This window comes from Oncorhynchus kisutch, linkage group LG13 (assembly GCF_002021735.2).
Source record: "Oncorhynchus kisutch isolate 150728-3 linkage group LG13, Okis_V2, whole genome shotgun sequence".
NCBI classification, from domain to species: domain Eukaryota; kingdom Metazoa; phylum Chordata; class Actinopteri; order Salmoniformes; family Salmonidae; genus Oncorhynchus; species Oncorhynchus kisutch.
This window is the reverse complement of record NC_034186.2, coordinates 3,388,727-3,403,547: the sequence shown is the minus strand read 5'-3', so window position 1 is coordinate 3,403,547 and position 14,821 is coordinate 3,388,727. Positions and strand designations below refer to the sequence as shown.

At 48.6% G+C, this 14,821-nt stretch overlaps 1 protein-coding gene across 2 annotated transcripts in view; it reads left to right on the top strand.

Annotated features, from left to right (window-relative positions):
- myo7ba (myosin VIIBa) overlaps window positions 1–14,821 on the top strand; it is an 86,681-nt gene that overhangs the window by 33,019 nt on the left and 38,841 nt on the right. For both annotated transcript variants that reach the window (XM_031838177.1, XM_031838178.1), the window contains 7 exons: window positions 110–241; window positions 454–624; window positions 3,525–3,685; window positions 8,327–8,453; window positions 9,952–10,071; window positions 13,952–14,125; window positions 14,463–14,690. In XM_031838177.1, the coding sequence (XP_031694037.1) occupies window positions 110–241; window positions 454–624; window positions 3,525–3,685; window positions 8,327–8,453; window positions 9,952–10,071; window positions 13,952–14,125; window positions 14,463–14,690 (1,113 nt within the window). The remainder of the gene's footprint in view (window positions 1–109; window positions 242–453; window positions 625–3,524; window positions 3,686–8,326; window positions 8,454–9,951; window positions 10,072–13,951; window positions 14,126–14,462; window positions 14,691–14,821) is intronic.

Sequence of the window (14,821 nt, the reverse complement as noted above, 5' to 3'; positions counted from 1 at the left end):
GGCATTTTCTTTTCATTCTTCTACTGTTTTTTTTCTCCACAGTTTCTGTGAATGTTCTCCTTTTGACCATGTCTCCACTATAAGGTTAATGAATTAATGTATTTTATAGAGGGTTCTGAGGAACCAGAAAAACCGTAAAGTGTCCACAGTACCAGAGGAACCTGCTCCTAAAGGCAGGAAGGGCTCCACCTTTACAGACCTGCTGTCCCGGAACCGTAAGGCGTCTGCCAAGCCTGAAGAGGTGACACACACACACACACACACACACACACACACACACACACAGAGAGAGAGATAAACTTCTTCATCTGTTGACAAATATAACCTCTGACCTGGAGGGCCCACAGTCCAAACGTCCATTTTTTGGCTCGCTGATTGGCTGAAACACCAGGACTAAGCTTAATCTCTGTCCGGGAATAAAGCCTGAACGTTTACTTCCCTTGTGGTCCTCAGGTGATACTGAACAGAAAGGGTTCCTCGGCTGTAGACGCGACGCCCCGAGCCAGGAAGGGCTCTACGTTCACCAACATGCTGAGTGGGGGCAGAAAGACCTCTTCCATCCCCGAGGAGGTCCCAGGCTCTCCCTCTAGGGGCATGAGGAAACCCTCTATCATCCAGGAGGAGGTGAGACTGAGAACTGGGTCTGAAATGGCACCCTGTTCCCTATACAGTGCACTATTGGGCCCTTGTCAAAAAAGTTGTGCACTATATAGGGAATAGGGTCCAATTTAGGACTAAAACTGAGCACTGAGCCCAGGGTCCAAAGATCAAGAGGCCCAGTAAAACCACAACAGTGTCCACAATATATATTCTGAGTCAAAGGTGAACAAGGTGATTAGCTCACTAAAGAACTCTAAAGCCAAAGATGTGTTTGGGATGGACTCTACCTTTCTTAAAAACTACAAATAGTCACTCATTGGCCCCATTACTAAGGTCACCAACACATCTATTGGTCTCGGTGTGTTTCCAAGGGTATGGAAGTCGGCCATAATAACGGCCATCTTTAAATCAGGAGACCCTGCTAACGTGAGTAACTACAGGCCCATTAGTATATTACCTGTGGTGTCAAAGGTTGTTGAAAAGTGTGTAGCAGAACAACTGATTGCCCACCTCAACAACAGCCCCTTCACATTAAACTCCATGCAGTTTGGCTTCAGAGGGAAACACTCCACAGAAACGGCCAACTGCTTTCTTCTGGAAAATGTGAAGTCCAAGATGGACAAAGGGGGTGCTGTTGGGGCTGTGTTTCTGGACCTAAGGAAGGCTTTTGATACTGTTAACCATGAGATTCTCATCACAAAATTGTCCAAGTTCAACTTTTCCCCTGATGCCTTGAGATGGATGAAATCATACCTTGAAGGCAGAACTCAGTGTGTCAGAGTGAGCAATGAGCTGTCGCCCACTCGTAGCTATGATGTGGGCATGCCCCAAGGGTCAATACTGGGGCCCCTCCTGTTCAGCCTGTACATTAATGATCTGCCTTCTGTCTGTACTGGGTCTGAAGTTCAAATGTATGCAGATGATCAGTGATATATGTGCATGCAAAGAACAAACAACAAGCTGCACAAGAACTCACTACTGTAATGGTCCAGGTTACAAAGTGGCTCAGTGACTCGTGTTTGCATCTCAATGTGAAAAAAACTGTTTGCATGTTCTTCACAAAGAGGGCAACAGATGCTACTGAGCCAGATGTCTATGTGTCAGGGGAGAAGCTCCAGGTGGTATCCGATTTTAAGTACCTTGGCATCATACTTGATTCCAACCTCTCTTTTAAAAAGCATGTGAAAAAGGTAATTCAAATAACCAAATTCAACCTAGCTAATTTCCGATTTATACGAAATTGTTTGACTACAGAGGTAGCAAAACTGTACTTCAAATCTATGATACTCCCCCACTTAACATACTGCTTGACTAGTTGGGCCCAAGCTTGCTGTACAACATTAAAACCTATTCAGTCTGTCTACAAACAGGCTCTCAAAGTGCTTGATAGGAAGCCCAATAGCCATCATCATTGTCACATCCTTAGAAAGCATGAGCTCTTGAGTTGGGAAAATCTTGTGCAATACACCGACGCATGTCTTGTATTCAAGATCCTCAATGGCCTGGCTCCCCCTCCACTCAATATTTTTGTTAAACAGAAAACCCAGACATATGGCAGCAGATCCACAAGGTCTGCCATCAAATCAAATCAAATCAAATTTATTTATATAGCCCTTCGTACATCAGCTGATATCTCAAAGTGCTGTACAGAAACCCAGCCTAAAACCCCAAACAGCAAGCAATGCAGGTGTAGAAGCACGGTGGCTAGGAAAAACTCCCTAGAAAGGCCAATACCTAGGAAGAAACCTAGAGAGGAACCAGGCTATGTGGGGTGGCCAGTCCTCTTCTGGCTGTGCCGGGTGGAGATTATAACAGAACATGGCCAAGATGTTCAAATGTTCATAAATGACCAGCATGGTCGAATAATAATAAGGCAGAACAGTTGAAACTAGAGCAGCAGCACAGTCAGGTGGAAGTTGAAACTGGAGCAGCAGCATGGCCAGGTGGACTGGGGACAGCAAGGAGTCATCATGTCAGGTAGTCCTGGGGCATGGTCCTAGGGCTCAGGTCCTCCGAGAGAGAGAAAGAAAGAGAGAAGGAGAGAATTAGAGAACGCACACTTAGATTCACACAGGACACCGAATAGGACAGGAGAAGTACTCCAGATATAACAAACTGACCCCAGCCCCCCGACACAAACTACTGCAGCATAAATACTGGAGGCTGAGACAGGAGGGGTCAGGAGACACTGTGGCCCCATCCGAGGACACCCCCGGACAGGGCCAAACAGGAAGGATAGGTGACTGTATAGTCACCATGAGAGGTGACTATACCTCTCACAGTCACCATGAGAGGTGACTGTATAGTTCCCCTAAGGAAAAGCACCTTTAGTAAATCTGCATTCTCTGTGAGAGCTTCCCATGTCTGGAATACACTGCCATCAGACACACATAACTGCACCACATATCACACTTTCACAAAATGCTTGAAGACATGGCTAAAGGTCAATCAGATTTGTGAACAGCTGTGTGTTGCCACTCTCCATGTTGTCTGTTGTCTGTAGCTTGTGAGGTGTGGAAACACTTTGTTGCTTTTATGAATTTTGTCTTGCTGCTTTTTGTTTTATGCTGCTCTGTCTGTATGCTACGTCTTGCTTGTCCTATGTTGCTCTGTCTGTATGCTATGTCTTGCTTGTCCTATGTTGCTATGTCTTGCTTGTTCTATGTTGCTATTGTCTATATTGTAATTGTTTTTAATAACCTGCCCAGGGACTGCGGTTGAAAATTAGCCGGTTGGCTAAAACCGGCACTTTTACTGAAATGTTGATTAATGTGCACTGTCCCTGTAAAAAATAAAAATAAACTCAAACTCAAACTCAATATCTAGACTAAACATTAAAATGGGGCGACAACCGGGTAGCCTCGAGGTGGGAGAGGGGGCCTGCAACCATAGAGTGATCTTTATGATGTGTTGTGTCCCCCCAGTCAGAGGAAGGAGAAGAGGTTTCCAAGCCGCCCACTGTGCAAACCATCAGTGAGGAAGACGAGATACTGGTAGGAGAGGGACCCACCCTCGACCGGCCAATGACTGCTCTGGAAAAGCTGCACAGCATCGTGGGTTACGCCATCGTCAGAAGAGACCTCAGGTGTGTGACTCAGCTGTGGCTCCGGCTGCACTTTGCCCTCTCTTGCCTCTCCCTCTCTCTATCCTCTCCATCTCTATCCTCTCCCTCTATCCTCTCCCACTCTCTTGCCTCTCCCTCTCTCTATCCTCTCCCTCTTTCCTCTCCCTCTCTCTATCCTCTCCCACTCTCTTGCCTCTCCCTCTCTCTATCCTCTCCCTCTCTCTTTCCTCTCCCTCTCTCTATCCTCTCCCTCTCTCTTTCCTCTCCCTCTCTATCCTCTCTCTAACCTCTCCCTCTCTCTTTCCTCTCCCTCTCTATCCTCTCTCTAACCTCTCCCTCTCCCTCTCTCTTTCCTCTCCCTCTCTATCCTCTCTCTAACCTCTCCCTCTCTCTAACCTCTCCCACTCTCTTTCCTCTCCCTCTCTCTATCCTCTCCCTCTCTCTAACCTCTCCCTCTCTCTATCCTCTCCCTCTCTCTTTCCTCTCCCACTCTCTTGCCTCTCCCTCTCTCTATCCTCTCCCTCTTTCCTCTCCCTCTCTCTATCCTCTCCCACTCTCTTGCCTCTCCCTCTCTCTATCCTCTCCCTCTCTCTTTCCTCTCCCTCTCTCTATCCTCTCCCTCTCTCTTTCCTCTCCCTCTCTATCCTCTCTCTAACCTCTCCCTCTCTCTTTCCTCTCCCTCTCTATCCTCTCTCTAACCTCTCCCTCTCCTCTAACCTCTCCCTTTCTCTTTCCTCTCCCTCTCTATCCTCTCTCTAACCTCTCCCTCTCTCTAACCTCTCCCACTCTCTTTCCTCTCCCTCTCTCTATCCTCTCCCTCTCTCTAACCTCTCCCTCTCTCTTTCCTCTCCCACTCTCTTGCCTCTCCCTCTCTTGCCTCTTCCTCTTTCCTCTCCCTCTCTCTTTCCTCTCCCTCTCTCTATCCTCTCTCTCTAACCTCTCCCTCTCTCTATCCTCTCCCACTCTCTTTCCTCTCCCTCTCTCTATCCTCTCCCTCTCTCTAACCTCTCCCTCTCTCTTTCCTCTCCCTCTCTCTATCCTCTCTCTCTCTCTATCCTCTCCCACTCTCTATCCTCTCCCTCTCTCTATCCTATCCCTCTCTCTAACCTCTCCCTCTCTCTACCCCTCTCCCTCTCTCTACCCTCTCCCTCTCTCTTTCCTCTCCCTCTCTCTATCCTCTCCCACTCTCTATCCTCTCCCTCTCTCTATCCTCTCCCTCTCTCTAACCTCTCCCTCTCTCTATCCTCTCCCTCTCCCTCTCTCTTTCCTCTTCCTCTCTCTTTCCTCTCCCTCTCTCTTTCCTCTCCCTCTCTCTTTCCTCTCCCTCTCTTGCCTCTCCCTCTCTTGCCTCTCCCTCTCTCTTTCCTCTCCCTCTCTCTTTGCCCTCTCTCCCTCTCTCTTTCCTCTCCCTCTCTTTTTCCTCTCCTCTCTCTTTACTCTCTTCCCTCTCTCTTACCTCTCCCTCTCTTGCCTCTTCCTCTCTTGCCTATCCCAATTTCTTTCCTCTCCCCCTCTCTTTCCTCTCCCTCTCTCTTTCCTCTCCCTCTCTCTTTCATCTCCCTCTCTCTTTGCCCTCTCTTTCAGCTCCCTCTCTCTTTGCCCTCTCTTTCCTCTCCCTATCTCTTTCCTCTCCCTCTCTCTTTCATCTCCATCTCTCTTTGCCCCTCTCTTTCATCTCCCTCTCTCTTTGCCCTCTCTTTCCTCTCCCTCTCTCTTTCCTCTCCCTCTCTCTTTCCTCTCCCTCTCTCTTTCCTCTCCCTCTCTCTTTCCTCTCCATCTCTCTTTACTCTCCCTCTCTCTTTCCTCTCTTTCCTCCCTCTTTCCTCTCCCTCTCTCTATCCTCTCCCACTCTCTTGCCTATCCCTCTCTCTATCCTCTCCCTCTCTCTTTCCTCTCCCTCTCTCTATCCTCTCCCTCTCTCTTTCCTCTCCCTCTCTATCCTCTCTCTAACCTCTCCCTCTCCCTCTCTCTTTCCTCTCCCTCTCTATCCTCTCTCTAACCTCTCCCTCTCTCTAACCTCTCCCACTCTCTTTCCTCTCCCTCTCTCTATCCTCTCCCTCTCTCTAACCTCTCCCTCTCTCTATCCTCTCCCTCTCTCTTTCCTCTCCCACTCTCTTGCCTCTCCCTCTCTCTATCCTCTCCCTCTTTCCTCTCCCTCTCTCTATCCTCTCCCACTCTCTTGCCTCTCCCTCTCTCTATCCTCTCCCTCTCTCTTTCCTCTCACTCTCTCTATCCTCTCCCTCTCTCTTTCCTCTCCCTCTCTATCCTCTCTCTAACCTCTCCCTCTCTCTTTCCTCTCCCTCTCTATCCTCTCTCTAACCTCTCCCTCTCTCTAACCTCTCCCTCTCTCTTTCCTCTCCCTCTCTATCCTCTCTCTAACCTCTCCCTCTCTCTAACCTCTCCCACTCTCTTTCCTCTCCCTCTCTCTATCCTCTCCCTCTCTCTAACCTCTCCCTCTCTCTTTCCTCTCCCACTCTCTTGCCTCTCCCTCTCTTGCCTCTTCCTCTTTCCCTCCCTCTCTCTTTCCTCTCCCTCTCTCTATCCTCTCTCTCTAACCTCTCCCTCTCTCTATCCTCTCCCACTCTCTTTCCTCTCCCTCTGTCTATCCTCTCCCTCTCTCTAACCTCTCCCTCTCTCTTTCCTCTCCCTCTCTCTATCCTCTCTCTCTCTCTCTATCCTCTCCCACTCTCTATCCTCTCCCTCTCTCTATCCTCTCCCTCTCTCTAACCTTTCCCTCTCTCTACCCTCTCCCTCTCTCTTTCCTCTCCCTCTCTCTTTCCTCTCCCTCTCTCTTTCCTCTCCCTCTCTCTTTCCTCTCTCCCTCTCTTGCCTCTCCCTCTCTTGCCTCTCCCTCTCTTGCCTCTCCCTCTCTCTTTCTTCTCCCTCTCTCTTTCCTCTCTCTCCCTCTCTCTTTCCTCTCCCCCTCTCTTCCCTCTCCCTCTCTCTTTCCTCTCCCTCTCTCTTTGCCCTCTCTCCCTCTCTCTTACCTCTCCCTCTCTTGCCTCTTCCTCTCTTGCCTATCCCAATTTCTTTCCTCTCCCCCTCTCTTTCCTCTCCCTCTCTCTTTCCTCTCCCTCTCTCTTTCATCTCCCTCTCTCTTTGCCCTCTCTTTCATCTCCCTCTCTCTTTGCCCTCTCTTTCCTCTCCCTCTCTATTTCCTCTCCCTCTCTCTTTCCTCTCCTCTCTCTTTCCTCTCCCTCTCTCTTTCCTCTCCCTCTCTCTTTCCTCTCCATCTCTCTTTACTCTCCCTCTCTCTTTCCTCTCTTTCCTCTCTCTATCCTCTCCCTCTCTCTTTACTCTCCCTCTCTCTATCCTCTCCCTCTCTCTTTCCTCTCCCTCTCTCTTTCCTCTCCCTCTCTCTTTCCTCTCCCTCTCTCTTTCCTCTCTCTCTCTCTTTCCTCTCCCTCTCTCTCTTTTCTCTCTCTCTCTCTTTCCTCTCCCTCTCTCTTTCCTCCTCTCTCTCTCTTCTCTTCCTCTCCCTCTCTCTTTCCTCTCTCTCTCTTCCTCTCCCTCTCTTACTCTCTCTCTTTCCTCTCCCTCTCTCTTTCCTCTCCCTCGTTATCCTCTCCCTCTCTCTTTCCTCTCCCTCGTTATCCTCTCCCTCTCTCTTTACTCTCTCTCCTCTCTCTTTCCTCTCCCTCTCTATTTAATCTCTCTCCCTCTCTCTAACCTCTCCCTCTCTCTATCCTCTCCCTCTCTCTTTCCTCTCCCTCTCTCTTTCCTCTCCCTCTCTCTTTCCTCTCCCTCTCTCTTTCCTCTCCCTCTCTTGCCTCTCCCTCTCTTGCCTCTCCCTCTCTCTTTCTTCTCCCTCTCTCTTTCCTCTCTCTCCCTCTCTCTTTCCTCTCCCCCTCTCTTCCCTCTCCCTCTCTCTTTCCTCTCCCTCTCTCTTTGCCCTCTCTCCCTCTCTCTTACCTCTCCCTCTCTTGCCTCTTCCTCTCTTGCCTATCCCAATTTCTTTCCTCTCCCCCTCTCTTTCCTCTCCCTCTCTCTTTCCTCTCCCTCTCTCTTTCATCTCCCTCTCTCTTTGCCCTCTCTTTCATCTCCCTCTCTCTTTGCCCTCTCTTTCCTCTCCCTCTCTCTTTCCTCTCCCTCTCTCTTTCCTCTCCCTCTCTCTTTCCTCTCCCTCTCTCTTTCCTCTCCCTCTCTCTTTCCTCTCCATCTCTCTTTACTCTCCCTCTCTCTTTCCTCTCTTTCCTCTCTCTATCCTCTCCCTCTCTCTTTACTCTCCCTCTCTCTATCCTCTCCCTCTCTCTTTCCTCTCCCTCTCTCTTTCCTCTCCCTCTCTCTTTCCTCTCCCTCTCTCTTTCCTCTCTCTCTCTCTTTCCTCTCCCTCTCTCTTTTCTCTCTCTCTCTCTTTCCTCTCCCTCTCTCTTTCCTCTCTCTTTCCTCTCCCTCTCTCTTTCCTCTCTCTCTCTTTCCTCTCCCTCTCTTACTCTCTCTCTTTCCTCTCCCTCTCTCTTTCCTCTCCCTCGTTATCCTCTCCCTCTCTCTTTCCTCTCCCTCGTTATCCTCTCCCTCTCTCTTTACTCTCTCTCCTCTCTCTTTCCTCTCCCTCTCTATTTAATCTCTCTCCCTCTCTCTTTCCTCTCCCTCTCTCTTTGCCCTCTCTTTCATCTCCCTCTTTCTTTGCCCTCCCTCTGTTCCTCTGTTTTCTCCACGTAGAGATGAGATCTATTGTCAGATCTGTAAGCAGCTGCAGGAGAACGGTAACCGCAGCAGTTTCTACCGAGGTTGGATCCTTCTGTCCATCTGTCTGGGGATCTTCCCCCCCACTGAACGCTTTATCAAGGTAGGTCCTCCCTCCTGTCCTTGCAGATATTCAGTGCGGGTCGGCTAGCCTACATGATGAGATTATTATGGACAGAAAAGTGAGATTGGTTACATTAGTCAAACGGCAGCCCAGCATGGATCATCGTGTCACCAGAATAAGACCCCGGATATTTATTGGAGAGGAGCGTCAAGCTCGTCACCGTGCACTTTCTCCACCCTGTGAAGTTGATCATAACTTATTTTATCTGTAGCCCTAATAAACTGCTTGGTTTCCCTGAGTCGTAGTGGGAGAACCACACACCATATCATTGCGTAACTCCAAGTTTACTTCGATGTGATGGTTATTATATCAATATTTCTACATAAAAGCCATTTCCTCCTCCACTTCTCGCATTACTCATTTTACCGACACAAAAGTATCTCACCTTGTCTAGCGCGTTTTGTTTTGTTGACATTTGGTTGGAAAGTTTACAGACAAATTTGCTGTTTCCATCAGGCACATCGTGACATTTGTTTTTATCCAATTTGTAATTTACTCGCTTAAAAAGGTTGGGTGGAAACCAGGTTAGTGGATGATTTACGTAAAGTCTGAGTTGCCCATGTTTATCACAACTCTGAATGGACCCATGCATTATCACAACTCTGAATGGACTCATGCATTATCACAACTCTGAATGGACCCATGCATTATCACAACTCTGAACTCACAACTCTGAATGGACCAATGCATTATCACAACTCTGAATAGACTCATGCATTATCACAACTCTGAATGGGCCCATGTTTATCACAACTCTGAATGGACCCATGCATTATCACAACTCTGAATGGACTCATGCATTATCACAACACTGAATGGACCCATGCATTATCACAACTCTGAATAGACTCATGCATTATCACAACTCTGAATGGGCCCATGTTTATCACAACTCTGAATGGACCCATGCATTATCACAACTCTGAATAGACTCATGCATTATCACAACTCTGAATGGGCCCATGTTTATCACAACTCTGAATGGACCCATGCATTATCACAACTCTGAATGGACCCATGCATGATCACAACTCTGAATGGACCCATGCATGATCACAACGCTGAATGGACCCATGCATTATCACAACTCTGAATGGACCCATGCATTATCACCACTCTGAATGGGCCCATGTTTATCACAACTCTGAATGGACCCATGCATTATCACAACTCTGAATGGACCCATGCATTATCACAACTCTGAATGGACCCATGCATTATCACAACTCTGAATGGACTCATGCATTATCACAACTCTGAATGGACCCGTGCATTATCACTACTCTGAATGGACTCATGCATTATCACAACTCTGAATGGACCCATGCATTATCACAACTTTGAATGGACCCATGCATGATCACAACTCTGAATGGACCCATGCATGATCACTACTCTGAATGGACCCATGCATGATATAGTCTAGATCAATAAGGTCCTACATTGACTGATCACTCTCCTCTCTCCCTTCCTGCAGTTCCTTCAGAGCTTCATCCGCTTCGGCCCGATGGGCTACGCCCCCTACTGTGCCAAGAGACTGAGACGCACCGTAGCCAATGGGGTTAGAGGAGAGCCTCCGAGCTGGCTGGAACTAGAGGTGAGAGGGAACTAGGGATATCTTTACATTTTTTATTTATTTAAATCTTGACGTTTAAAACAGCCATTGATTTTTGCATTCATACATTGAAATGATAACCTGCTTATTACTGCTGTCCCTCAACCCAATCAGCAACAATGGTATTTAATGCCGTTTTAGGGTTCTCTGCTGTGTGCCTCTCTTACATGTTCTCAGTGGTCAGCACATGGGACTTCCTGTCCCGCTTCTCGTCGCCGTGACGACGACTACTCGTCGCAGTGATGTATGACAGCGTGTTCACAGACGTACGATGTTGAGGAGCTCGTTCTTTGTACACTTTCTCCGGGCCGGGGTCGTCACGGTTTTTCAACATCTCGTCTGGTTCTAGATATGCCGTCAGGGCACTGAAGCAGACATCCTCTACCATTTGACAATAGTTGCATATCATTTCTGTAATCAGCGGTGTGATTTCTCTCACTCCATCCATAATGGTACTGCTGCCAGCAACTGATTGGGTGTCTCACGGTGCCTCCCTTTTCAGATGGTTAAGCAATGCCCCTGTACTGCCACTGTTGCTCAATTCCACCTTGCCAATTCCACCTTGCCAATTCCACCTTGCCAATTCCACCTTGCCAATTCCATCTTGCCAAATCCACCTTGCCAATTCCATCTTGCCAATTCCACCTTGCCAATTCCACCTTGCCAATTCCATCTTGCCAATTCCACCTTGCCAATTCCATCTTGCCAATTCCACCATGCCAATTCCACCTTGCCAATTCCACCTTGCCAATTCCACCTTGCCAATTCCATCTTGCCAATTCCACCTTGCCAATTCCACCTTTCCAATTCCACCTTGCCAATTCCATCTTGCCAATTCCACCTTGCCAATTCCACCTTTCCAATTCCACCTTGCCAATTCCACCTTGCCAATTCCACATTTCATCACCGTCTGATTTAACTTCTCAAAGTATTGCCATACAGGATTTCGCTGCTGTCTCCTCCATGTCTACCTCTCTTTAACCCAACTGTTCTCTCCTCCTACTACCTTTACAGTATGGTATTTATCTATTTCACTTTATGATGATGATCGGGACCTGTTAGTGGTAGTTTGGTGATCGGGGCCTGTTAGTGGTAGTTTGGTGCCTGTTAGTGGTAGTTTGGGGCCTGTTAGTGGTAGTTTGGTGATCGGGACCTGTTAGTGGTAGTTTGGGACCTGTTAGTGATAGTTTGGTGATAGGGGCCTGTTAGTGGTAGTTTGGGGCCTGTTAGTGGTAGTTTGGTGATAGGGGCCTGTTAGTGGTAGTTTGGGGCCTGTTAGTGGCAGTTTGGTAATTGGGACCTGTTAGTGGTAGTTTGGGGCCTGTTAGTGGTAGTTTGGTGATCGGGGCCTGTTAGTGGTAGTTTGGTGATCGGGACCTGTTAGTGGTAGTTTGGGACCTGTTAGTGGTAGTTTGGGACCTGTTAGTGGTAGTTTGGGACCTGTTAGGGGTAGTTTGGGGCCTGTTAGAGGTAGTTTGGAGCCTGTTAGTGTTAGTTTGGGGCCTGTTAGTGTTAGTTTGGGACCTGTTAGTGGTAGTTTGGGACCTGTTAGTGGTAGTTTGGGACCTGTTAGTGGTAGTTTGGGGCCTGTTAGTGGTAGTTTGGGGCCTGTTAGTGGTAGTTTGGGGCCTGTTAGTGGTAGTTTGGTGATCGGGGCCTGTTAGTGGTAGTTTGGTGATCGGGACCTGTTAGTGGTAGTTTGGGACCTGTTAGTGGTAGTTTGGTGATCGGGGCCTGTTAGTGGTAGTTTGGTGCCTGTTAGTGGTAGTTTGGGGCCTGTTAGTGGTAGTTTGGTGATCGGGACCTGTTAGTGGTAGTTTGGGACCTGTTAGTGATAGTTTGGTGATAGGGGCCTGTTAGTGGTAGTTTGGGGCCTGTTAGTGGTAGTTTGGTGATAGGGGCCTGTTAGTGGTAGTTTGGGGCCTGTTAGTGGCAGTTTGGTAATTGGGACCTGTTAGTGGTAGTTTGGGGCCTGTTAGTGGTAGTTTGGTGATCGGGGCCTGTTAGTGGTAGTTTGGTGATCGGGAACTGTTAGTGGTAGTTTGGGACCTGTTAGTGGTAGTTTGGGACCTGTTAGTGGTAGTTTGGGACCTGTTAGGGGTAGTTTGGGGCCTGTTAGAGGTAGTTTGGAGCCTGTTAGTGGTAGTTTGGGGCCTGTTAGTGTTAGTTTGGGGCCTGTTAGTGTTAGTTTGGGACCTGTTAGTGGTAGTTTGGGACCTGTTAGTGGTAGTTTGGGACCTGTTAGTGGTAGTTTGGGGCCTGTTAGTGGTAGTTTGGGGCCTGTTAGTGGTAGTTTGGGGCCTGTTAGTGGTAGTTTGGTGATCGGGGCCTGTTAGTGGTAGTTTGGTGATCGGGACCTGTTAGTGGTAGTTTGGGACCTGTTAGTGGTAGTTTGGGACCTGTTAGTGGTAGTTTGGTGATCAGGACCTGTTAGTGGTAGTTTGAGGCCTGTTAGTGGTTGTTTGGGACCTGTTAGTGGTAGTTTGGTGATAGGGGCCTGTTAGTGGTAGTTTGGGGCCTGTTAGTGGTAGTTTGGTGATAGGGGCCTGTTAGTGGTAGTTTGGGGCCTGTTAGTGGTAGTTTGGTGATAGGGGCCTGTTAGTGGTAGTTTGGGGCCTGTTAGTGGCAGTTTGGTAATTGGGACCTGTTAGTGGTAGTTTGGGGCCTGTTAGTGGTAGTTTGGTGATCGGGGCCTGTTAGTGGTAGTTTGGTGATCGGGACCTGTTAGTGGTAGTTTGGGACCTGTTAGTGGTAGTTTGGGACCTGTTAGGGGTAGTTTGGGGCCTGTTAGTGGTAGTTTGGAGCCTGTTAGTGGTAGTTTGGGGCCTGTTAGTGGTAGTTTGGGGCCTGTTCGTGTTAGTTTGGGACCTGTTAGTGGTAGTTTGGGACCTGTTAGTGGTAGTTTGGGACCTGTTAGTGGTAGTTTGGGGCCTGTTAGTGGTAGTTTGGAGCCTGTTAGTGGTAGTTTGGGGCCTGTTAGTGGTAGTTTGGAGCCTGTTAGTGTTAGTTTGGGACCTGTTAGTGGTAGTTTGGGACCTGTTAGTGGTAGTTTGGGACCTGTTAGTGGTAGTTTGGGGCCTGTTAGTGGTAGTTTGGGGCCTGTTAGTGGTAGTTTGGTGATCGGGGCCTGTTAGTGGTAGTTTGGTGATCGGGACCTGTTAGTGGTAGTTTGGGACCTGTTAGTGGTAGTTTGGGACCTGTTAGTGGTAGTTTGGTGATCGGGACCTGTTAGTGGTAGTTTGAGGCCTGTTAGTGGTAGTTTGGGGCCTGTTATTGGTAGTTTGGGGCCTGTTAGTGGTAGTTTGGGACCTGTTAGTGGTAGTTAGGGGCCTGTTAGTGGTAGTTTGGTGATCAGGACCTGTTAGTGTTAGTTTGGGACCTGTTAGTGGTAATTAGGGGCCTGTTAGTGGTAGTTTGGGGCCTGTTAGTGGTAGTTTGGTGATCGGGACCTGTTAGTGGTAGTTTGGGGCCTGTTAGTGGTAGTTTGGGGCCTGTTAGTGGTAGTTTGGGACCTGTTAGTGGTAGTTAGGGGCCTGTTAGTGGTAGTTTGGGGCCTGTTAGTGGTAGTTTGGTGATTGGGACCTGTTAGTGGTAGTATGGGGCCTGTTAGTGGTAGTTTGGGGCCTGTTAGTGGTAGTTTGGGGCCTGTTAGTGGTAGTTTGGGGCCTGTTAGTGGTAGTTTGGTGATAACTTCACTGTGATTTGAATTTTGTGGAGGAATAAATACATAAACAAAAAAAGGGTTTCAGTTCGGGGTTCTTTTCTTAACGATCCCAATTTTGTTTAAACTTTTTGTAGTTCTTCTGTAGTTTTTCTCTTCTCCAACCAATGACCTGTGACCTGTGTTTGTGGTGACTGACAGGCGACCAAGTCTAAGAAGCCCATTGCGGTGTCTGTGACCCTGATGGACAGTCGTACCATCAGCCTGCCTGTAGACTCCTCCTCCACCTCCAAGGAGATCTGCCAGTTACTCTCTGAGAAGGTCTCCCTCAAAGACACCTTCGGCTTCTCTCTCTACGTGGCTATCTATGAAAAGGTAAGCAGTACTGTACTGTTTTACTCTGACCTCTACTTCCAGAAAGGTATTTGAGACACCCTGAATTCGACCCTTAGGCCCCTCCTGTACATCCGAGGGTGTAAGCGATATGGCACGGGCTTCACCTTTGCCTTCTGATAGGTCGGATTACATTTTGGCCGTATTGCTGACCTCTTCCGATCTAAAGGAGCGTCTAGAGACGAGAGACTGGGGGTCGATTTGGAATTGAGAAACTGTCTGGTAGACCACTGTGACAGGTTTCCTAGTGTTGGTATGTGTTTAGTGTAATGTCAATGAGGTGTCTGCTGGTCCCCCCCCCCCCCCCCCCCCCCTCCAGGTGTGGTCGCTGGGCAGCGGGCGGGAGCACGTGATGGACGCCATCTCCCAGTGCGAACAGGAAGTGAAACGGAAGGGTGGACAGGAGCAGCACGCCCCCTGGCGACTCTACTACAGAAAGGAGATCTTCACCCCATGGCATGACTGTAAAGAGGACTCCGTCAGCACAGACCTCATCTACAGACAGATCATCAGGGGACTACGCTTCGGAGAGTACAAGTGTGACAAGGTGACCTAATGCTCTGGGGTTAAGTTTTCCTCCTAGGTACAGATCTAGGAACAGCTTTCCCTCCCCCAATCCTGACTCTCACAATTAGTGGGGAAAATTCAGAACTGACCCAAGATTAGCATCTTACCCTA